Here is a 25997-nt window from a genome sequence, read left to right on the forward strand (position 1 = left end):
ATAACGAACAACCATTTGTACCTGTACTACTCCATTTCCAACACATCGTTTGTTAACAAAGAAGGTGAGGAAAGAGGAGTTGCTGGTGAGTGGCCAGAGCCACGCCACCCCTCCTTTTCACTCATTTATAATTTTTTTGTGCAAATAGCTAAGAACGTACCCTGCAGATGCGAGCCCCAGTCTTCCTGCGTCTTCCCGTTCTGGACTGTTTGCTGACCAGGGCACCCCAGCAGGGGCAAAACCTCCTCAAAACCGACGTGAAAAGGAATAATGCTGGCAGAACAAGGGGAGTAAAATCCTATATCAAATACCTTTCTGTCAAACTAATTCTCAATGCTTTGTGATCACCATGAAGTAAGAAAGCAACTTGGAAAAGGCAAGAACACTTTCAAACACCAGGTACTAACTGTTGCCTGGCCCAGCGAACACATCTCACCAAGCGGTTACCTCCTCACCCTGGAAACGACAGTGTTTTCCTAAGTGCATCATCCTGCTGACGTGTGTGATGAAATACGGAATGACGAGTCTGTGTGTCTTTATATTCCTAAGTGTATGTAAAGCACGTTGCCAGCAGGCTCATGACAGACCCAGAAAGGAGAGCATGAAGAAACACGGGATAAAATTCCTCAGAATAAACCACTGTGCAGATTATTAACAACTACTAAAATTATCGACTCTTAGGCAATTTTTTTTTACTAAAGAGTGACCAATTTGGGGAACTCAACCAAAACTGTCAATAACCACAGTGGACCTTTAGTGGGAAATTGTCAGTGCTTTTTAATAAGTGTGCCGAGGAGAGTTCAAATCACAGCATAACAGAACTTGTTTAAGAGTTAATGCACTCTGTAGTTAGTGTATCATATAGCAGTATTATTCGATTAGGAAAATTACAGTTGGAAAACATTACATTTTAATTCCCTGTGAGTAAACCGATAACTGTAAAATCATCACTGGAAGAACATGGAAACAGTCAAGCATAACAAACCTACGGAAGGATAATTATCTCCAAATTTAGGAAGTACATTGATTTACCTGCCTACCCGCCTCTTCAAGCCTACGCTTAGCACACGTGCAAAAATAAAACACAACTACTCCCATTATTACTATCATTTTCTTTTGCCCTTAGGTGAGGAACACCTGATAGCTACATGCTGAGCCACGCTAACAAAACTAAACCTTTCACTTTCTTTAATAGTAAAATTACCATTATTGAATCATTGTCATAAAAAATGCATTCAAGTACATTACCACTTATTTTAAATAAACACCAATTTGGAAACAATCAACTTGGGAAAAGCTGTATAAGTTTTTTTTTTTTTTTTAAATCCCTGATTACATTTCTATTTATTCACTGTGGTAGACTGAAACATTGTATTTTTAGAGACTAACTACCACTTAATTTCTTTAAGAAAAAACACACACACAACAAACCTGTGTAATGTAGAACAGCAGTGAAGCAAGAAAACTGTGTGCTTGTCACTTCTTGTCACTGTACAGAAGAATCGCGATAAACCACGGTACTGGCGCCACTCGGTACGGGAGAAAACACAACAAGCTCGGAGCACAGAGCACATGGTTTACTAAGATAATACTCTACGAAACCCAAGGTTGGGACTTTCCCCTCCATTCTGCATTTGGGCCACCAAGGCATTCCCACTGGAGTCCTTGGGAGGCTCTGGACACAGTCAATGGTGCACGTTCCCCATCCCATAGCTGACAAAGCGTGCAATTAGCCTGGACTCTGGGAGGGCTGGGTGGATGTCTGCAGCTCCTGAATCTGAAGCTCAGCTCGGTATATCCTAGAGGAATCTGTACGCCACAGCGCCTCACAATTTCCACACTGCTATAGTTTCTCTCTCCAACGAAGATCAGACCTAAAACAGAAGCTGCTTTGGGGCCGGGGTGGGGGGGGGTTTCTTAAATCACCTTAAGTTGGTCAGTTCTGTTTATCCACTTATCCATAATGCTGCAAACTTTCAGCATTACACTTGATGAGTGGTATGCATGTTACCTAAAAAGACAGACATCCGAATTTTCTGTAACCTTCTAAAAGAAGTCACAATACAGTAATTCGAGAAAAAACATCTTATCCCTAGGAAGAAAAACAAAACCTACACAGGAGGTGTATTTTGCTGAACTTACTTATGTTTACAGGTAAATTACTTACAAAAGTGACACTAGAAAAGAGCCCGCATTCTGAGTACAGTGACAAGAACAGAGTGTCTATGGCGCCTGCCAATACGCCAGAACTGATCGCGTACCCGTCGGAAAGGGCTTGTACACCCGTCAGCCTTCCGGTGTGCAGATCAGCAGTGGGAGCTGTCTGTGTCTCTCATTTTTTCAATGCCGTCTTCTTTGTGTTCTGGTTTAATTTCATCTTCGCCATCCTTGCGTTGAGTGGAATCTTTTTCAGTGACCTGGTCTTTGGTTTGGGGTTCGTGTGTTGAAACAGGATCTAAAACTACAACGGGTCCAGCTTGTTGCTCACGGCCAAAGCACTCGCTCCTGCATCCAGCGTTACTGAGAGGCCTGGAGGAAGAACAGTTACACAAAACAATAAAACGCAGAGAGAGAAAATATTTGGCTTTCATATTCCTGGATTCAGACCAACAAAAAAACCCCAAATGCTCTAAGTCTAATTAACATGCACAAAGTGGTCTTTGAGGTGCCAGCCATTAAAAGAAAAAGGAGCTATTAGATGACATTAGGAGCACGAGGCCAGAAGAAAGAAGGCGGAAAAAGTCAGAGCAATTAGCTATGGAAGTGTTAAAAAGCCAAATGCACCTACCTGCTTAATTACACACTCTTCTCAAGAAGTGCAAAGCTCCTGGGTGCCGTGTGCGGGCCTCCCCACTGCCTGCCGCCCAGACTCCTGTCCCACCTTCACTTAGCCAGAAGGAGCCATTTAACCTCCCCCCCACCTCCGCCTGTCCCTGGGGACATCTGGGGGCAGACTAGCTCCGAGGAGACCACACTGCTGAGGGAAGCAAGCCACCCCCCATCACGGACGGACAGCTGCGAGACGTGCCCGCTCCTGCCATTACTGACAAGAAGAAAGCTGGTCCGACCCGGGGAGGGGTGAGGGAGGAGCTAGGGCAGACGGAAGAATCCAGAGAATAAGCTAAAACGCTAAGTGACCATAAACTTTTTCTAAAACGGAGATTCATGTTTCTTGAGAAATTTCTTAAGGAATTTTAGAAGCAGTTTCTTTCTCCATGGATACTTCCTTTCTTTCTTTCTATTCTGATGCAAGAAGATACTGCTTCTCAAGCTACGTGACAGTTTCCTTGTGTCCATGTGTTCTCTTGCCATGTGTCAGGAAATTAGGCTGTTGGCACCTACTCCTCTCAGGAGTCCTGGTCAGAGGCCACCACGGGCTACTGACCTGGGGCCTGAAGGTTGAGGGGTGTGCCGCAAGCAGGACAGGGCCTCTTCAGATGCATCTGGTCTTCTTGGCAAATGCTAAGATGTTAAGCACGAACCAGCACACCCCCATCCCACCTCTGGACGTCAGGACATGTAGTGGGGAGCCCAGTGCTCGACCCACCCCCTGGAGCAGGCCAGACCCGCCAGTCTGACACTCCCTTCCCACCTGCTCCTTCTCCCTTCTTGGACTCAGCACAGTCATTAAGGAATACCGTGTAATTAGCTGTTTAACGTCTGTCTCTTCAAATAAAACGTCAGCATCCACAAAACGGCCTGTTTAGCTTTGTTCACACTTCTACCCCGGCACCTAGCACGGATCCACTTGTGGCATAAATGAGTGGATACTAATCAAGTGTGAGAGGCTCAGAAACCCAGGCTTTGGTGTGAATAGGTCTGGAGGTCTCTCATATGAGACAAAAACAGCAGAACAAATGCTCACCTACTGAGAAAAAGCAGCCTGCAGGATCCAGCCGCAGGTACCGAACACTCAAACCTCACCCACGACCAGGGTCTTCTCACTTTCTGACCAGCACTATGAAATCTGTCCAAAAGCCTAGAAACCACTCCCTCTGGCTACCTGGTTATACTGTCACTTGTTGATGATGAGCAGGTCACAAACCCACAGCTGTCTTGTGTGGCAGTAGTGAAAGCGCTGGGATGGCCAGGAGCGTGAGAGGGAGGCCGGATCCATGCTTTGGGAATCAACAGGGGATGCAGTTTCCCCAGTGGTACCTGGTTTGACCTTCTCGGACCCAGGCAACACCTGGAAGACAGTGTCCACTAGGGTGTGGGCAGAGGAGCAGAACCACTGTGAGAGAGACATGGGCTCTACGATCGGAATTAGTCATCGGGCAAGGGAGAGAGCTAATGAGGCAGTCAGGGAAGTCAGTGGCCTCTGCGTCGGAGGCTGGGCCTGAAGTCCACAGTTCTGGCAAGGAACAGGAAGATGGCAAGAGATCGAAGACAAATCAGAGGTGCATCTGTCCTTCCCAGTCTCCAACCCCCACGATGCAGACAACCTGCAGGACACACTGGAGCCTTCCACAGGGAACTGCACACGTACCTGGTCTAACATTTGGAAAAGCTGGAGTAGTTGGGGGGATCTGGGAAAACTGTGGGCCAACTAGGTGATACCTCCCATGAACCGTAGCAGCGCCTGCCCTACGTGGACCTTCCGAGCCTTTAGAACAAAACAAAACAGAAATGACCACTGTGTCACTTCTACCTTCTAAATCTCATGCAAAGTTCTCTTGTGGTCAACCCTAACCTGGAAACAAAGGGGCAAGGGGATTTTAGGAAATGAAGGGCCAGGCTAGCGAGTTGTTCCAGTCAAAGCCACAACCAGTGGCGGTTACCAGTCCGCCTCCACCATCTTGCGGTAGAGCCCACCGCTAGCTAAGTCAGCTGGTCTGCTCTAAGCATGCAAAGGAAGCTTCACCTCATTCTAGATGAGCAACTTCCATCAACCCACACTGACCTTCATCCCTTCTGCAGAACTACCACGGATGTTTTCATGCCCGTATGTGTCTGCAAGTGAAGGGGGGATGAACACATCCTAAAAAAGCTTTCTGCCTCAGCTGCAGGTGAAAACTTCCAGGGGATGTTCTCAGGGCACAGGTACAAAAAGACAACTGGATATCGACTGAACTGAAAACTCAGAAACCTTGTGTGGTCAGGATGAAATTGGCCTCGAATTGTCTCCTTTCAGAGAATTATTATTCTTTCCTGAAGTAAGTTTCTCAACTGCAGATTAATCTATTATTAAGTCACCCATAGGCTACAATTTGAGAACTCCTTTGTTGATTATTGCTGAACTTGGCACGGTGGGCACTTTCTTTGAATCTCTGTGCTGAGAGTCAGAGTAACCGATTTCTCCAGGATAACAACCGCTGACTTGGAATCCCAAAGGGTTAAGGTTAAAAGGGGCTATAGCAATCATCAAGTCCAACTGGTCCTTTAACAGATGAGAAAAATGAGGTTTGGAGGGGGAGAACCTGGCCTAGATCATGCAGCTCATCAGTGGCAGAATCAGAACAAGAATTAGGAGCCATCTCCGTTTTCCTGCCTTCTCCATGCAGCTTACCCAAAGTGGCTTCTTCTAGAAACAGGATAATGATGCCACAGGTTAATTTTGGCACGTTTGCTGATTTAGGTCTTTCTGACTCTGTTTTCAGATGCATCTTTCAGAGTCTGTCCCTTCAAGCTATCCCTTGCCATTTTTCCCTCTGTGACTGGTAACTCCTCTGGATTTGACACATTAGGCCTATTCCTGGTTCCTATGGGGAAGGAGGGACCTCCCAGAAGGAACAAGGGACCTTCCTCTGCAGCCTCCCTCTCGCTCCATCCCCATCTCACAGGAAGAGCCAGAGAGTGCCATCAGTGATGGTGCCAAGAGCCCAGGCTCTTGCTTTGGGCAGCCATAGTGGTAGACTCTAGCAGGTTAAAGCTTCTCCCCTAACGTAAAGTCCCAGGTGCTCAAATGCAACAATCCAATAGGAATTACAGTAAACTACCACTCTGTTCCATTTTTCTGCTTTAATTCTTCATCTAAGGGTAGTGACCACAAATAAGGAATTAATATTTAGTACTCATGGAGAGTATGGCAGATCTTCTCCTGTATGCTACAAAATCTCCAAGTAAAACTTAGATGTTATAAGTGTTACATAAAGTAAGACTAAGCTCATGTGTTATTCAGGCTGAAAGGCATTACGGACATGAACTAGTCCAACCTTTGCATCTGTCAGATGAAGACACCAAAGACTAGTGAGTTAACTGATCTGCCCAAGGGCACACACCTTGTTAAGGGCAGACACAGGACTAAAATCTGAGCATCTGGATTTCCTGTCTGGTTGTTTTTTTTTTTTTTTCTTATCACAACATACTGGTAGTCATTTATGATGCATTCAAAATATTTTCATAGATCATTTTAGATGGCTTGCTCAAGAGCTATTCCAAGACAAAAAGAAAAACCAAAAAGCAAAATAAAAGCTAAGAGGCAATGCGGCGATCTGTGCCGCTTTAGGAAGCGATGGGTGCCCTTCTAGAAAGCAGCTATGCTTCCCCGGCTGCAAGGGGTGGCATATGGGGCCACCCGGTAGTCGGAGAAAGGACCTGACTCCAAAGCACAGGGTACCAGAAGCACCCGAACAATCGTAAACAGCACTGCCAAAGCTGAACTTTCAGAAAGGGGCTCCGTGATTTCTCAGACTGTGTTACGAGAGACGAAAGAGCAGCATTCTAATTTTTAAAAAAGCACATCATTGTTTGCATTTAATGAAACTCCTTTCAAAATCAACTTTCCACATTCCAATTATATTCAACAACATTCTAGCTAACATTTCGGCTGCAATTCAAATTAACTAATGCCCAAAAGAGCCCTAATAGACGTGGTTCTAAGCTCAATTGAATACAATCAAAGCTCATGAAATGAAGGGGGAAATGCTTATTTCATGCAAATTCTGCATATCACTCAAGCTTAATTTTACTGATAATATAAAGGTGGGACATTTTGAATGTTACAGTGAATGAAACTTTTAAGCGGTGAGAGTTATTTTATAAAATGCTACCTCTGAAAAGCTGATTGCCAAACAGTATAAAAATGGTTTGAGGCATAAATGCCAAGTTCATTTCTACTTCACTTCTGAGGTAACTATCTTTCAAATCGCAACAGCTGGACTATTTAACACAATCTGGTGAATCAAAGTATAGTTCTTCTCCGGTCTCCCAGTGGGACGTCTGCATTAGTCGGTGGCAGCCATCCAGCAAATGACGCACAGCCGGACGGTCTGAACTCTGTTTCATTTACCATAAAAATGAATAAAGCCGCAATCATATTTACCACCTCCAAGGACAGAAAACGGAAAGATTTAAATTCGTCTTTATAAAATAGTTTCCTGGGAAAACTCCAAAGAGGAAGTCAGTTTTTATATTTTTCCCCCTGGTGTAAAAATAAGAAGACTGATTTGTTTTCGAAGCCCTTTATGCAGTTGCTCGAGAGCAGCTCTATAGCAGAGATGGTGTTCGTTGTTTCCCTCAGACACCCTCCTTTTTCGGGAGATTTTAATACACTTGTCCAAAATCTCCCAGGAGAGTTTCAAATATAAGGTGCGACTGTCTGTATGATTTCCAATTCTAATACTTTCAAATATAATGAAGGTAGAACGAAGCTAGATTCTTTGGGCTTTGTGTATACTTTTCAAAACTCCATTTTAGGTCAAAGAACAGTTTTTCGATTTGGGTCAGCTTCTATCTGGTGAAAAAATAGATACAATTTTAAATTATGAAGAAAAAAAAAACCCACCATCATTAAACAACAGAATAGCACCGTGGTTTGAAAATCTGACACCAGCTATCAGATGCTGCTTTGCCCTAAAGATTAACAAGAATTCCTTCTTAACAGAAGTAACAATGGCTGGGCAAAGACGTCTGGGTCCACAGGGAGCCGTACCGTCTTTAGTGGAGTAACTGGAGCAAAGGGGTCTCGGTGCACGGGGTGCGGCTCAGACTGCCGTGCGCGCCCTGAAGACTTGTCCCACTTCCTGTGATCCCAGCGTGCGCTGGACCGTGGACACTCACAGATCCCGAAATCCCCTGGCCCCAGGGAGGCTCAGGAACCCAGGGCCGTTCTCACCAGCAAAATCAACACCGATAAAGCGGGAACTAAGATGGATTTCAGCTCAGGCAAAGATTCTGAAATGTGTGTGATACTTTTGTGGGCTACCTTTTAAGCTTTCTGTAATTTTCCACAACTTTAAGTCACCATGAAAAAAAAATCCATCCAGATCACAGCTATTAAAAAGCAAATGTTATTTAAAAGAAGTATTTTAAGAGACACGGTCTTCTACAAAATTTACCATATATACCAATGGCTCCTCAAAAGAGCTGCCATGCGTAAAATGTTGCATTTTCATTTTTAGGCTTTCAGAACAATATTTATAATTTTTAAAATACCTTTCTTTAAATTTATACTTTAAACTCTCTTTTAAGATGGGAAGTCACAGAGAATTCAGTGTGCCACTTTTCATAGAGAGGACAAAGTATATTTCAAATGAAATGTGTTTATCGGGTTCTAGAAGTGAAGTCAATTTATTCTTAGCTCTGAAATTGCATTTAAGTTTTAGTCGGGGACTTCTCTTTGAATAAATTAAAAACCTCCCCTGGGCACCACCATACACAACTAAAAGCAAACACAAACACTGCAGAGGCTACTGAAAGATGCTAAGGAAAAAAAACATTGCAAAGTAGCAGAGGCAATTTGGTTCTCTCTGCAGAAATGATACATTTTATGCTAAGTCTTTTAAAATCATAGGTGTTTGCAACTGGAGGCAAATGTTAGGAGGCAATTAATCCTTTGAGAGACTGGAGGATGACTCAGTAGCATTTTTCACAGTCGTTTGGGGATTTACTCAATAGACTGTTAACACTAGATGTCATACAGCCTCAACAATTAACCTGGAAGAAGGTGTCCGTACAGCGACTCAGAACACTCGTCAGACAATACTGACAGGCGGACCTCTCGGCCAGTCCACAGGGTAACTCCCGGGGTGGGGTTGGGGGGGGGAGGAAAAAAAAAAGACGAAGTGAGGGGATCTCAACTTCCAGAACATCCAGTTGTTCTGCTAATTTTGTTGTTAAGACTTAATTATCCATAGACAGGCACACAAGGAGAACCTTTGTAGCGGGGCTTTGCCGAGCAGAGCTGCTTCCTGCGGTGTGAGTACACAATTCGACAGCACTAAGATTACAGTGGAGGGCACAGCAAATCCTTTAATTGTATAAGAGCATCAGATTAAGCAGTAACTTCCATGCGGTTCATTCTGCTGGCTAGTAGTCTCTTCTCAGAAGCAAATGTTTACTAAGGACAGGGAAGGGGCCCTCCATTCTCCCTTCCACACCATGCGCACACACACAGATGCACGTACACACACACACACACACACACACACACACACACAGGAAGAGAAAGGAGGAGAGGGGGAGATGAGGCAATGGTGTGCGACGAAAGAACAGGAAAAAAACCCACCCCTCCCACCACAGGGACTAAAAGAACTCTGTTTTCCACTTGAACAAAATGTTGACCCCCACTTCCCTCAAGGAATAGGTATATGACCAGCCAAATTCATTTCCAGCTGAGGTCAATGTTTGGGAGAAGAATTTTATGCCAAGTTTCCCTAAAAATAAGTTAAGAATTTCAGTTTCTATTTGAAACCTATTTCAAAAGCTCAGATTCTCCAGCTCCAACACAAAAAAAGCAGTACTTCTCAATTTCATTTTTCTACATTAGTTTTACACTGGAAATAATGACATAAAACTGAAGAGACCAGTTAGAGGTCAAACGATGATAAAATCAATCTTACTTTTAATTCAAAACCTGAAAGGCAATTAGGTTTTTTCTTTCATAGAAATGTTTGACTGATCACAGTAACCAAGAGACATCTAAAATTTGTCTTTTATCAACTACCCTTTGCTATTCAGTTAATGGCTCAAACAAGATGAACTCTCACAAAAATAAATCTGTATGGGGACAAAAGACACACATATTTAGAGACACCATAGATCTAGAAATTAAATGCAAATTATAATAAAAATGGTTTCATCAGAAATGGACATTTTTCTACTGAAACTGAATTCCGGTCACTGATACCTGGGCTTTTGTTTTTAAAATTCTTGTAGGGCACAGTGTGGCCTGTTTTGACCTCCCGAACAAAAAAAGGCAAGCTAGCTGCCTGTCTCATGGCTAAAAAGTACAAGTTTGATAAAGCTCAGAGTTCTGGGGGAGATCTGGGGTTGAAAAGAAGCATGATGAGTGAGAGAAGCGTTCACTGGAAGAGACTCTGGCAAATGCAGCTTTACCCTGTCTCTGAGAATGAGAGCCAAGAGATGAAGACCCAGCTGTGAAATCACTGAGAGGTACACCAGTGATGATGGAACCTGAGTCCACTTTCAAATGGGTTCTCTTCCCTCTCTGAAGCAAGGTGTTATAGAAGTAACTAGATGAAATGAACAATCTGCCTTGTTTAGCTGTGACTGTCAGGACATTCACCCTCCTGGAAGTGTTAATAGGAAAAGTGAGCATGGATGAATAAAGCTCAATAGGGATGAGTAACACCCACCTGTTTGTACACTCTTCAGAGACAGAGGAGCAAGAGGGCAAGAGCACGAGGTCCCACCTTGGGCCTCTGCCCGACTGTGATGCCTGACTCTTTGAAGATCTGCTCACCTCTTTCTCTATACTGAAGGCCCACCTGTCCTGCCTCTGTTTACAGCCTAAAAACATGACGACCAATGGACACGTACGCACAAACTCAAAGGAGCTAATGGGTGAATGACCCAAGATGGAGGTGTCTTAAAAAGTTACAGCATAGGGACACCTGGGTGGCTCAGTCGTTAAGCGTCTGCCTTCTGCTCAGGTCATGATCCCAGGGTCCTGGGATCGAGCCCCACGTCGGGCTCCCTGCTCGGCAGGAAGCCTGCTTCTCCCTCTCCCACTCCCCCTGCTTGTGTTCCCTCTCTTGCTGTATCTCTGTCAAATAAATAAAATTTAAAAAAAAAAAGAAGGTATAGCATAAAGTTGATATGACAAAATTTATTTTGGGCTATAGAAGGTATGTTTTTGAAACAACTGGATTCACAGTGCTTCACCTCTCTATTATCATATTATATTATGATTTAGTAAAAAGCACCTTTCGAACCCAATGATTAGTCAGATATTTTCAAGATTTTTGACTCCTGGGGAATAAATTATTCTTCAAAATGTTGGAAAATGTCAAAAAAATAAAAAGTGTGTACATGAAACGTATGCCCACAGATTCTGAAGTCACTGAGGCTGCTTTGGTGATACGGTAATTTGCAAAATTTTTGAGGCTTTTGCCTCTTTTACTGGACATTTGACACAAAAAACATGAAAATGATTTCTTTTCGCCCACTCTTTAAGTCTCGGTGCTAATGCAGATCGGCTCCCCTTTCCACAATTGTTTTACTGGCTACCACCTTCTTCCCTTGGCGAGACATACTGTACCTGGTGAGGTCAGCCTCGGGAACGGGAGGGGCAAAGGGATGAACTACCTATGAGCAGACAGGGTCAGAGGAGCAGGATGTGAGGATCACGGGGGGGGGGGGGGTGGATTTAACTGCAGCATCATTGCTTCTAATAGAAGACAATATCTCAGTCATTTTCTTCCCTCCATTTCTCAAGCTCTCAATATGCTCAACGCAGTAGGCTGTAGTTCAGAAGCATGGGCTCTGGAGGTAGAATGAAATAGGCTCGACTGAAATCTGATCCGACTCTTGATGAGGAATATAATTGTGGGCCGAGTGTTAGCCTCACCGAGCCTCAGTTTTCACATTTATAAAATGGAGCTATGTCCAATCTGTACATTTAGAAGAATTAAATAACACATGAATGTACAGGGCTTAATAAATGTTAGTGAAATAGAGTAACGACAGTAAAACATCGTGGAAGCGAGTTCCAAAGCCCAGAACTTCCAAAGCAGAAAATGGTGCCATTACCCATCGTCTCATCTGTAATCAACGTATATATCCTGCCTGGAGCAATTAAAGTACTTCTCCTCTTGGACAGATATTGTTATAATATGAATATATTTTAACATATAATATAGGTTGTAAAGAATAAAAAATATTAACTAAAAAAAGAGAAAACCCATATACAGTGGAATGTTGTAGGCTTTTCCCCCCAAAATGTTTTCTGTTTCCTTCACCTGTACCACTGAGAACAGCAGACTCCTGCATTCTACTGATAACAGAGCTAACATGTTTCAGGCTTAGAATGGAAGACAGCTTCACTCATATCTACGTATACTGTTCACATTAAAAAATCTGTATCTGCAACTGTGGCAAACTGATGGCTATTTTTAAAAACTGAATTCACTTTCAAAAGCCAAAGTCATTTGGAAATACACACTGAACATACAAGGGAGATTAAAATGGCCCATATCATTTTTTACCAAAATAAACGCTGACACACGGGACACCTGGGTGGCTCAGCTGGTTAAGCGTCTGACTTCAGCTCAGGGTCCTGGGATCGAGCCCCGTGTGGGGCTCACCACTCAGCAGGGAGTCTGCTTCTCCTTCTCCCTCCTGTTCTGTCCCTCCCCCTGCCTGTGCTCTTTCTGTCTCTCTCACATAAATAAAATGTAAATACATACATACACACATACATACATACATACATACTGGCACTAATTCTCCTGTAGGACCAGCTGTCCAATTTGTCTCTTGTGTGATCAGATACCTCTAATCCAGGCAGGTCTGAGAGCATTTGGAACAACAGTGACAGGGCTGGAGTGAGTATTCTGACCCCCAAGAGTACTTTTCTGAAGGATAACAATGATTTTGATTTGGATTTGTAAATTCTGGTAACATAGTTTAAACATTATTTTACAGTCCTGGGTTTGTGTGTGTTTTACCATCAGTCTGTACTGAGAGGCACATTGCAGGCAGAAAATATGGGCCTGCCTTTTGTGGCTTAACTGTGAACTTCTTCACCAAGCAACTACATTTGTGAGGAATTATTGAGGTTGTAGAGCTCTCGGGGGACTCTGGACAGTGCCTCATCTACTTGCCCCGATTTTAGATAAGAAAAAAACACACAAAAAAGAAAACACAACAGAGAGGTTGCATGACCTTCCCAAGGAAACCTGGCCCAGTCAATAACGCAGGTGTCCGGTGTCTAAACTCTGAACTCAGCTCTGGCCCTGGATGAGGCAGCCATGGCCTCGCATTACGATTTTAATGTAAGACAGGAAAGGAATTTACTGAAATACTTCTCATATGTTCTCTAGCCCACATGATGACTCTCCAAGGCAGGTGTTATCTCCCTCATTTTACACATGAGGAAAAAGAATCCGGGGCTCAGTAACTTGCCTAAGGGCCTAATGGCCACAAATGGCAAACCCAAGATCGGGACGCTCGTTTACCTGGTGTAGGGAGAGCTCCCGTTCCGGCCAACAGCCCCTGCTGCGGGCCGCCCTGTGCACACACGAGAAGGCTCAGGCCTGTCTCCCTGCTACGCCGCGCCCCGCTCTACAGGCTCTTACAGGTGAAGATACAAAACCATCCTCGTCTTTCTGACCCTGTGCTCTCTGAAAGTAATAAAACAAGTATCTTTAAAAAAAAATCTGTAATCTGGAATTTTCTCTATTTTACATTGACCATCCCACCCATGGATTAACTTGGATCAGTGAGTCTTAAATATTTTAACAAGGTCAGATTTTTACTCTCAATCAACAGGAAAGAGCATGAAAGCAAAATCAGTTTTGTTGGTTGGTTGGTTATGTATGTATATATGTATTCTTGATTTATTTATTTTGTTTGGCCGAACTCTTCACCTCTCATAGCATGAAGGGAGATTATTATTATCATTCCTGTCTGAATTATAACTAATCAGAATTAATGAAATTCAAGTTCGCTATTAGATTTAAGATATTATTACTACATAATATACACTTATTAGAAATAATTAACAGGACACAAATATTTCTAAAGCTATTATTAAAATGGAAATAATTAGGCTTCTCCAAGTCTTGATTACCTTTCCCTTTTTCTTAAAAAATAAATAAATAAATAAAACCCTTGCTTTGCTTAGGCTGGTGACAAGAATGTTAGTTTTAATTAATCCTTACAATTAAGTATTAAAGATATCTCTTGCCATCTCATGAGTCCCTAGGAAATAAATCCATGTATTTCTGGCTCCGTAATCTACCAGACTGGAGTTACTCAATTATTTGGAACACATATATATGCTGATTTTTAGGAATTTATTAAAAGGAAAAAAACTTTCCAGGAATAGCTTGGTGTTATAATTTTCTCATTAAGTGAAGATCTTATGCAGAAAACCCCCTTGTTTCTACTCTTTTAAAACCCTTCTTAGTAGGTTTCCAATCTTTCCTATCTACCTGAGGCCATACAAGTGAGCATAGCTGAATCTTTCCTTTAAAATTGGGCATGCTATTGTCTCTGATAACTTTATCTTGTGTAGGTACAAAGATGCAGAAGTTATACAAAATTGAGCTGACTGGAAATGACCTCTGAGCATTAAAACAAAAAAAATTTACAAAACCAAAGAAGCCAACCATAGAACACACAAAAATCTCCAATATTTAGCCTGTGCATATGTGGGACTGTTGAATAACAGGGGAAATGCAGGCTAACTGGGTATTCTAATTAACTGACATTCTGCTGTTTTAGTGATACTGAAAATGTACTCATTCATTCATTTATTCAACAAGTATTTACAGAATTTCCAGGATTTTCCCAGGCATTTGAGATACACCAGTGGGCAGACAAAAAAAACCTCCTACCCTCATGGAGCTTACATTCTAGCAGGGGAGAAGCGGAGGAGGGTGAGGGGAATCAGAGCTTAGAGGAAGAGGAATTACAGTTTTAAACAGGGTGGTCAGGGAAGGCCTTATTGAAAAGATGACATTTGAGCAAAGAAAGGACAGAGATGAGATAAATCAGGTGGTCACCGGGGAGGACAAAGGAGGCAGAAGGGACAGCAAAAGCAAAGGGCTAGGGTGGAGTGATACCTGGCCAGAGGGGCCAAAGTAGGAAGATGGAGGGTGGGTCAGGGTGGTAGGGACTGGGGTGTGTGTGTGTGTGTGTGTGTGTGTGTGTGTGTGAGAGAGAGAGAGAGAGAGAGAGAGAGAGAAAGTATGTACTAGAGGGTACTGTGACTGTTACCCTCCCTTGACCCTGATTCCCCGTCAAGAGCAGAAAATGACACTAGGCTGAAACACCATGGTGGTGCAGCCACATATCAAAACAAGGATGAGATCATTAGAGTAGAGACGATTTTAAAAAGCAAAGGTAACCGCTTCTCGGCCTTTTGGCTAAGATCAAGTGTAAAAAGCAAAGGTAACATTTTGCTTTACAATCGCTGATCTGATTTCCAAGTGCTTTGACCATCCAGGTCTCTGAGATAAGACAATGTAGTTGCCTCCACCTTATGGCTGGTCTAACAGAGTGAACTTCTTAGAGCCAGCCTCCAAAATAACCCTTCTTGTTCCTGGCAGCCAGACCAGTTTTCAGGGAATCCTGATACATCACAGGAATTTTAATTTTCAAAGCTTTCATGTAACTATGTTAAGTTAAACTTCTTGTACTCATTTAAAAAAACTAGGTTTAATCATAAATGAACGAAGTGTGGGTGCCTGTCTGGGAAGTGAATAATTACCAGGTACATACACAAAATAACGGGATTCATTTGGATAGTCTAATTATACATAAGAAACAGATTTTTCAGAAAGGCACTCTTCTTTGCTAAATGACTGTCAATATGAAAATACATGGCATTAGTTATTTCAGCTAAAGAATGTCAAGAACCGAATAATCAAGCATTGGGTTACAAAGTTTAAAAGTTAATAAAGCGGCACCGAGTATTTGTATTAGTGCTTTAAGTAGCTAAATTAAACTGAAATGTGTCTCTTAAGCAGTCATTGAACAAGCAAGACGAGAAATAAATTGAGCTTCACTTAGGCCTTTATGGCATCTAACAACTGTGTCTGTCAACACACGGATCCTTTTCACTGTCAATTCAACACACATTTTGCAGACCTTGGGCCTGCAATTATTTCATTTCCTTTCTTGGAAATGTAATTTCCACTTACTTTTGGAGAATAAAAGACAGACAAAAGGAGGAAGGAGTTGCAGTATTTTCTGATTAAGATTATCTATATAAAATGGTAAAGGGAAAAAAATCTATACGCGCACACTGAAGCATTTCTCAGCAACTAACCTGTTTCAGCCAAATTGCTTTTATGTCTGGATATTGGTTCAGATGTAGCCAGACTGTTGATGTCAAATTAGGTGTTAAACAAATTTAATAGGAAAGATGAAGAATGAGTATAGATCATCTTTCTGTTAGAATTGTTCAAATGACTCCAGTCAAAAGAAAGGAAACGCATGACCACAGGGGAAGTGTGCTTTTAATTAAACACAATGAAATGAGATAAAACTGTAAATCAGCAAAGAAGGCCATTCATTCCAAAAGAGGGGGAAAAAAAGTTAATAGGGCCAGGGAGAGAAATGCAAGAGCGGAAGAAAATACCAGTTGGCAAAAATAGATCTAAATTGAATTGCAACTTCGTTTGTCCAGGCTTCACCTTTTAAACTAAGACAGATAGAGCTACAAAAAAAAAGGGGGTTCTTTCTCTCCTGAGAGAACAGGAAGTCAGAGGTTTTAATTAACCATGATTACAATATTCGGCTGATCTGATTTGTCTCACCTCTTCCTTTTCTTCAAGCGGCAAACCAGCTGACACCCTGGCAAGAGAACTTCAGTAAAACTAGACTAATTTCAAAAAGAGCTTGCCTCTGTTATAAAACAAATTGACCCTCCACCAGATCTGTCTGAAACACATTCAACAGCAAGATTAACTCTTGGACAAAGTGCCACTTTCCCAAAGCAAGTCTTCGGCGAGAACTCTTTTTAAGTAGCATCTCTTCACTCTCAGGAGAGAGCAGTATTAAGGCACATCTTTCACTGAGGACCAGAAAACAAGGTTCTAAAAATGTCCCCTTCAAAGTACGTTGGAAGATCTAGCGTCTTCTGGAAGATCTGGCATCTTCCTCGACTGCTCATAAATCATTAAGAGGGATGATCCAAGCATTTAATCCTGAAAGAATGATTAAGTGTCTTGTGATGCTGAGTAATTATCATCCAGGTGAACTGTGTGTGTGGAAGAAGAACCTGATTACCAAACCAGTTTAGGGGCAGGAATTCTCTTTACCCGTATCTGCTCTGGATCAGAATAAGAGCTCTAAACTAGGAGCCTAGAATCACAAGCTGGCTCGTCAAACAAAGGAAGAAGAGTAGTTATTGGCTAACCCGATCAAAATCTCTCTGAAGAGGAAGAAAGCAAAGCAACACACAGTTTAGTCATCACAGATTCTTCTACACACTTACTTAGTAAAGAGCATCATTACTTACTGAAATGTAACCTTGGAACTTGTGCATCCTTCCAATTTACACGACCCTTCACCTGGCTCAGGTGTTGGGGGGGACGGGCTGTTGAATTCTGCCTCCAGAGTTTTCTTGTTCAAGGCTGTTTTTGTTACACTGGATACAGAACCCAACACTGGCATGGATTTGGACTCTGAGGTGGCTAATATCCCGGTTGGACCTTAAAACCAAACACATACCTCAAGTTTAATAATTCTGTGCAATGCTTATTAATATGGTACTGAAAAACAGATTAGCCGAAAATCTCTCAGGAAGTGAGAAGGCCAAGTTTTGTTAAAATTTCGAGAGCATGCTAGAAAATGTTCCTGTTAGAAATATGCTCTGTTTGGGGGGTACTACTGCTTTTCAGTGCACCAGGACCAAGCTGAGAAATTATGTACAGACCTTTAAGAAAGCACAAAAACCCAGGCCATGGTTCCCTCGCTGACCAGAGTCCTTATTAATACCAGAATTGTGAAAACTCTTATCTTCTCAGAGCATGGCTTTCTGACAGCCCTACTTGAACCATTTGGCCTCTCAAGAGTTAATTCTTCCCAAAACTCAGCTCTGTGTTTTAAACAGCAAATGGAACAATGTCAAAAGGCTCTTTTTAAAAAGGCTCCTGAAGGCTTCTTAAGCATTAAACAGCTTTTATGAACATTTTCATTTTAATGTGATTGAGAAGTAAGTGGATTTATTTCCTGTTAAAATACAGACACAGGATTCTAAAAATTAAGTGGCAAAGAGTTTGGCTGTTTATCTTTTGGACCTTTCTGCTCTTTGGGATCAGTCTAAATCACTGTAATAGGGCTCGTTACTGAAATTATTGGCGTACCAATCCAAAACTCCCGGGCCCTGAAGCAAAGTTCTTCCGTTACTTGTTTTCTATCTTTAGTCAGAAAGACCTTACCCTAGCCAGCTTTTTCCAAAGCAAGATTCCAATATGTCTTCCTTGAAACCTCAGAAGAAATCTTTGTAAAACATATTTATGTACTAAGTCATAAATGTGTATGGATAAAATTAAGCTGGAGGACAACCTTGAGAGGTACCACTGTAAAGAGGACAGAACTTGGGAGTCTTATTCCTTCACAAGTGTCAGATCATCTCCTAAAATGGAAAGCACTAGGGGGCACAATCCAAAATGCTAGCTGATCCTTGATCGTTAATGTTAAACTCTGGCATGTTTTCCTCACATCTGCATGTGAATGTCTGACGTATCCCAACAGTATAACCTATCAGCTCCCAAACTGAAGTTCTGTGATGTGCAAAACCTCCCGAAAGAGGGGCTGGGAAACCGTTCTGCCGCTCTGTGGTCCCACCTCCCGTGGCCTCACTCCCTGGGGGAGACACAGACCCCCCACTCTGGCTCCAGCGGGAAGCAACAGCTCCCAAAACGTCAGTTGCCTTCCTCCTTTATTTCACTTCTAGCAGCTGGGCCGAGGAGCCTGTGACATCACTGAATATCCTGATTCAAAAGACCTTTCCCCTCCCACCTAGGACAAGCCTCCTGGTGCATGGGATGTGGGAATGAAGAGAGAAGAGCTGGAAGATCAAGAAAGATCCTGAAAAAATACGAAGTTGAATTCAAGATTTGCTTCTGAGCCGCTCTATTCTGCCCTTGGGCAGTTGCTGACTACAAAGCTAGACAGCTTTAAGCAATCTGTCCTTGTAGGAAAGTAGATCTGCTTCTGAAAACACCAACGCCCACTGCCTCTTCTGTAAATGAGGCCCGCTACCAAGGACAGAGAGTGGGTGAGCTGAGCCGAACTCTGATTTTTCTTACATACGAAAAGAAATAGGGGCGCCTGGGTGGCTCAGTTGTTAAGTGTCTGCCTTCCGCTCAGGTCATGATCCCAGGGTCCTGGGATCGAGCCCCGCATCGGGCTCCCTGCTCGGTGGGAGGCCTGCTTCTCCCTCTCCCATTCCCCCTGCCTGTGTTCCCTCTCTCGCTGTGTCTGTCAAATAAATAAATAAAATCTTTAAAAAATAAATAAAAATACATAATATTTAAGATTATTATTATTATTGCATCCTGTTTAAGCTGTCCAGTGTTTTCCAAGAGGTACTTGCTGCTCTTTGAAATGTCAGCTTGGTAGGCCACGAGCCGAAAGTATCAGATAGGTCTGATAAGAGAAACTAAAGAGAAAGGTGCTTCACTGGCCCCCCGAGGGAGATAGCAACTATCCTGGGATCTGCTGTCTGCAAAGCTCAGGCTGCCCCCACCTCTCTTACCATGCTTCCTTTCTCCACTCTGTGACCTCACATTAGCTTCCCCATAAGCCTTTGTGTGCAAAAGGAAAAAAATCTCAAGAGACTCAAGTGTACCTGAAGCCATAAACCTATCAAATTCATCTCTGTAATTTGCTCCCACCATGCAGTGTGCAGCTGTGCTAACTTTAGCTTCTTACTCCCTTCCCCTACACCCCCCAACCCTTTCTGGATTTTCACTTTGTCATTCCATGACCCTTATAAAAAGGTTTATTTGGCAAATACCTCTAATAGTTCGATGCCAGAAAAACAGTGGTACCATCTAAAAAAAAAAAAAAAAAGTATGATTTCTTTTTCTAGATGATAAGAGTTTGTAAATTTGTTTCCTCCTCTCACCCTCCCCCCCCCCCTTTTTTTTTTTTTGCTTTGGCTACTAGGGAGCTCAAAAGAAAATTTCTACTCAGTTACAAGTCACTCTCCCCAATATGGTTCCTCTCTACTCTGCCAGAGTTCTTGTTTCTCTATCCAAATACTGATGATTCTATTGACTATATACCTTATTGTAATATCCCTCAAATGATACATTGAATATTTATATATTGTGGGGTATAATAAATAAAATGAAAGATTCTCAACCATGCCTGTACAGTGTGTTCCTTTCTTTCTCCATTCTCTGAAATATTCAAATTCCCATCTTGACTAAAATGAAAATGTTTCCTGGTTTCTCCCATTGAACACCAACTCGGAAATGGTGCTGTACATCTGACCGAGTTCACGAGTGAAGTCAGAATGCTTCCACAGGAACAAAATACAAAATGTAAATGACAGAGAACAAAAATGGGATCCACCAAGTCCTAAACAATAATGATGGCTATATGAAAACTCCAAGGATGAAATGCTGGAAGAAGTGATTGTCACAACAGGAACAATGATTCATTGTGGGGGCTGGTAAATGCTTATAAAGCAATTCTAAGAAAAAAAATCTCTTACAGCACAGCTTAATTTTCCTGAGAGGTGGTTATTTTCGGGGGGAAGGAATTCTTCTATGATATTAACAGCAGAATTTCCAGACCAAACTAAAACCTGAATGGCTGATTTTTTTTTTTTAAGAAGAAAACAAAAGTTTCAACTTTTTATAATAAAGGTTTGGCTGCTATTCTGCTGCTTCCAGTACAAAGAACCAATTTACTAAATTGTCTGAGTAAAATCCCTACATGGAAACTAGAGCTTGATTAGCAAAAACCCAAATCCCTCCTATTCTAGCAACTTAAACTTGGTAAACATGACTCAGTGCAAATTTAAATGGACCAACTGGAGTTGACTGAACCGAGTCTAAAAGATTCATCCCATTAGCTACGGTTGCTGGTTAATTTTACTTTGGAGTAGTTTTTCAAAGCCAGCCTCCTGGCCACAAGGGAAAAAGCTCATATGGGTTTCTGCTAATTCCTGTGACCAAGCTGTGGGAAAAAAAAACAAAAAACAAAACAGAAGACATACAAAGTTAGTTTTGAGGTCTCATACATGCACATCATGACCCAGTCTCTGAGCTCCAGACTTGCTCAGATGGTTGTTTCTAGCTGGTAACGGAGCTGACATTTCTCATATGCAGAGACAATGAACAGAGTGCATATGAAGGATAAAGACGATGCCTCTGCATTTATAACTGATGCGTAATTCCTACTCTGACTCCTAATCCCTGTGCACTGACTTGGTGCCATGCGCACCACTAAGCACTCTCCATACACTGACTTACTCGATCCTTAGAATAATCCGATGAGGCAGTGCTTTTATTACCCTCGTTTCACAGATAAAGAATCTGAGGCACAGAGGGGTTGAGCAATTGAAGGGCAAGCCGCTCGTCAATGGCAGAGCAAGGATTCAAACTCACGCAGTCTGGATCCAGAGCCTGTTCTCATTGCTACACTATTGTCAGAGCCCATCCTAAGTATCTGTACATCCTAAGTACATGGGGGCATCTTCCCTTAAGCAAGCCCAATCTCTAAAACCTTGATTACCTGCAAATAAACAAACAAATAAATAAATAAACATATCAATAAGCAAAAATATATAATTTCTAATGAGCTATCTATCCATAAGTACCTTTGCCAATCCAATACTTCTCACTCACATTAAAAAAAATTAAAAATTATACAAGATCATTTCATGTTAGAAAGGGACTTAAAGGCAGATGTTTCGGAGAGGAAGAGTAGAACTGCGGAGAATTCAAACCAGCTTACTACTGCTATCTGCTTCTGCTGTCACCTTTCTGCGACGCAAAATCCTTTCTAACTCAGTTTCACTGTTTTCAGTGTCAAGGGATTTTAAGCTTCTTGAACTAGTGGATTTGTTAAGTGTCCCCTAAAGTGAAAACAAAACAAAAACAAAAACGAAAAGGTTAATGTCTTAATACAATATACAAAAGAATATAAAAATCAAACCAGCAAAACATTACCAGAATTTGAATGGAATTAGGAAACAGAATGAATTTGCCATGTATCTATATATATATAATTTTGTAATGTGTGTACCTTCAACAACACAGTGTTGGATCTTTTAAGAAGATGCTACTGAGGGCGTCAGATGTTAGCTTGCACATCCAGAGAACAGTACAAGAACCCCTCTCGATGAGCTAACTGTGAAACTCAGCGGTGGGAAGGTACCTGCACGTCGATGGTGAAGATTCGGATATATGTTGATCGATCGTGGGGAGAAGAGAAGCATATAGTGAACTCACCTTCGAAGGTTTTCTTGACACAGCAGCCAAGAGCTACTGAACCCAAATCCTCGTGGCACTGAAAGTGTGTGGCTGAGTCTTCAGAATGACCCAGCTCCCCACCTGGTGGCACGGTGTGGCGGGTGCCACGGGAGGCACAGGGTGCTCTCGTGCAGCCTGGCCAAAGAAGGGCTGCCCCGAGCACCCCCTGACTTCACTGTGAAGGAGGAAGGGTTACGATGACCCAGGGAGGCAAGGAAGGGCCGGCATCGTAATTCCATATTCCTAACAGAGGAGGCAGTGAATGTATTATCCAGGGCCCGGAAGATACTGAAGGAAACAAGAGATGGCATACGGCTGTGCACCTGCTGAATTTGGTACTGACTGTCAAGACAATGGAGGAAGACCCAGGCGGTGGCTCCCGGCCCTGGCTCCTCTGGGAAGCCTGTTATGGAGGGAGAACTATGGCTCTCTATCTCCTAGGACCAGTCAAGTGTGTGTACAGAACGCTGGGTGACACACTTCTCATCCTGTATGTAAGGATTCAGCACTGCACCGTTACCAGGGGTCCAGTTTTCTTTCATAAGAAATGCCCACTATTTCTTTGAAATGGCCTTCCTTAGCCGGGCTACGTGCTTGGGGAGGGGGGAAGCCAGGAGATCCACAATCTCTGGATCTCAGCAAATCAGAACCTCAAGTCTGGCATAACTTGCCAGACTTCATGCCACAGTCAGAGGCAGCTTCTGTCCCCCAAGGCCAACAACCAGGCCAGCCTTCCCACCTCAGCTCACTATGGGTTTGCCTTAATCCTGCTCCTGCCTCCCCTGCCAACTTCCTGAAGGACTCTAAGAATTCTACTGGCTAAAAACGGTAACTCATGTTTCTTCTTTAGCCTATAAAACAAAAAAAATAGCTTGTAATATTAGGTAGTTACAAATCTCACATGATATAGGTTATTATGTTTTGTTTAGAAAGGCTTCTTCCCTAACTGGGTAAAGGCTTTGAGAAACAGCCTGTGGGGATGGGGCAGGGGAGGGGATTGACTAACAAGATTAGGAGATTTTATTCTTTTGCTATTAGCTACCCAGCTAAGATTAATGTGTAAAATACATAGATAAGGCTCATACTGTAATCAAGCATATGATACTCCACCCCCCAAGTATCTCTTTCTGCTTTTCATTTATTGCAAAAATTCATAAAATATATTCAAAGGAAAATCACATTACATGTAACATGTAAAATAATAGCTTATTTTATAACTTAAAAAATTGGATGATGTGGTTTATTTGACAGTTAATGCAGATCCTTACCTACTCATCAAGGACTTAAATACTAAAATAGGATCAAGACTGATAAGATAAAGAAAATAAAACTAAGCCAATTAAGACAAATTTGAAAAAATGTATTAGAAAAACTATTCCCCAAATCATGTGTTTGCAATTTTTAAAACTTACCAGCTGTATCATTTGTAAACAGATATTTGAAAAATGTAAGGCCATTGCTGTTACATGAGACTATTACATTGTTTGAATGTCAAGAACATTCTTTGATTTTTCCCAACGGCTGGAGTTAATTCAAGAAAGAGATCTGTGTCTGTACACATACACCTTGCAAGGATATCTTTTAAGGAAGAATTTCTCTCTCACCATCATCTCAACTTTTCACTTGAATAACAGCATTCATTCCCCCACATTCTGATGGTGCTGAGCCACCCTCTCATCACACCTGATACTGAACGATTCCGTTTTCCAAGTTCTAATCTTTGAATCTCAAACTTTTTTTCTCCAACCATTGACTGATGTGACCGATTCAGCTAATACATGAGTAAACTTTAAATATGCAGGCACTTACGGAGAAAAGAAAGATTTCTACATGACGCTCAGTTGAAATGATCAAGGAGCTCAGCTGATAAAGTACCAAGACTGTCTAAATTGTCTATTTATGTATTAGTCATAAAGTCTGAGAATCAGAAATTCACTTAGAAGGCATGCGGTACACAGAATTCCTTCACTTTACGGAGAAGAGAATTCAAACTCAGTGAGCCTTTGGGGTTTGGGCTGGGCCCCACAGTAAGTCAGTGACAGGGCTGGACTTGAACATAGCTCTTCTGATTCCCAAACCACTGTTCAATCTCAGTCCCCATGTCGGTTAAATGTTCGTAACACCAACCGATATAATTGTCGGTGGCAAAACCAACTATTCGATGATTCCCTCTGAAAAACTGAAGATGTTCGGGAAAAACCTAAAAGAGAATTTCTTAGAGGTTGTTTTTATTTGATTTAGAGGCAACTGAACTTTAAAGAGACTTCTAGATTAATTTGTATGGATTTATTCTTCAGAAATCGCTGTTCCCACTTAGAGTGACTTTACATGACTGGGGTGATTCGGGAAGTCTCCAAAACCTCCAAAAAAACCCTTGTGTGACTATCAGAAATAAACTGTAAGTTTGTTAAATCTACAAAACATACAGCTTCTAAAAATTCAGTGTACACAGGCTTGGAAAAATAAGTTCAGTTGACACTGAAACTACAGCAATTGGCTTGGAAAGTGTCCACATCCAAACAGAGCGAGATTTTCCAAACCCCAAGCCAGAGATGTGTTTCTACTTGTGGGCTAACTTTCAGCAAAAGGCCCAGTCTCCAAATGGTGACGTCCCTACAACTCAGGTCACATCTGACTTCAGCAAAAACACCAGTTTCTGCTTGTTTTCCTGGTTTCTGTTCTACAGTCGAACTGAACATGAGGTTCCTTAGGCTTCTTGGCCTCTCTCAGCCCAGGTGCCGGCTCTTCATCACAGTGCACCTCTGGCAGGCTGCCCATGCTCATGTGCTTTGCTGGGACTAACTCTGACAACCCTAACAGTCTGCGTGCCAGCAAGAAGCACCAATAAAGCCCCACCGAAGAGGGGCTTCCTTTCTCTCTCTCACAAGGAGTTGTATGGCTTCTTGGCCCCAAGTGACTGGGGGTTCCAAATGATCCATCATCCCTCAAAGGGAACTTCTACGGGGGTACTGGAGAGTTGCCATTTGGCAAAGAAGAGTAGGGGACAGCACCATGAGTTCCACTTTTTAAAAAAACACTTAATGCAAAGATATAATATTGCCAGAATAATAGCTATTAGGAATACCTTAATGCCAGACAAGGTACAGAAATCTAATGATAAATCCAGAGTGAGGAGGATGGGGGCAATTTGCAGAAAAGAAAGAAATTCTGACAATTTTTTAAATTTGTAAACTATTTCCCAAAAATCTACGCTGCAAATTTCTCTCCTTGAAGTGGCACAAAATTATACTGAATATGACTGGATAGTGAACGTGATCTTTAAGAACAACACTATAATTCAGTAAACTTGTTACCATCCAGCATTATCAGGGAGTGGGATATCTTGGCTAATCAAGTATCATCTGTATCTTGACAGATGTCCGACTGTTCAAGTAAGCCTAATTTTAAATAGTCAACCTCAGTGTACTCTTTCACTAATGATCAGAACTCTACTCTGGGGCATCTTCATGAAGAGGAATTAGCATCCTGATGTGCAGATGACGAAAGAACCCCGCATAGGGAGTTCTCACTGAATAACAAGGTTTTCTCTTCAAAGAATCCATTAGATAATAACCACATACTTTTTCAATGGTCATCATCCTTTATTCCGTAGGTGGACCACCACTGTGAGCCAGGCTATACCTCTCT

General features: G+C 42.2%; 1 protein-coding gene across 2 annotated transcripts in view; it reads right to left on the minus strand.

The window, feature by feature from the left end:
* Window positions 1-752: 752 nt before the first annotated feature.
* SHTN1 (shootin 1) overlaps window positions 753-25997 on the minus strand; it is a 97956-nt gene continuing 72711 nt past the window's right edge. The window contains exons 15-17 of one of the 2 annotated variants that reach the window (XM_032423449.1): window positions 21832-21952; window positions 17375-17567; window positions 753-2529 (exon numbers count right to left, since the gene is read on the minus strand). In XM_032423449.1, coding sequence (XP_032279340.1) covers window positions 2307-2529; window positions 17375-17567; window positions 21832-21952 — 537 coding nt within the window. In that variant the 3' untranslated portion in view covers window positions 753-2306. The remainder of the gene's footprint in view (window positions 2530-17374; window positions 17568-21831; window positions 21953-25997) is intronic. The other variant, XM_032423450.1, reaches the window with a different exon arrangement.

Source organism: Phoca vitulina, unplaced genomic scaffold (assembly GCF_004348235.1).
Source record: "Phoca vitulina isolate PV1807 unplaced genomic scaffold, GSC_HSeal_1.0 scaffold28, whole genome shotgun sequence".
In the NCBI taxonomy this organism is placed as follows: Eukaryota; Metazoa; Chordata; class Mammalia; order Carnivora; family Phocidae; genus Phoca; species Phoca vitulina.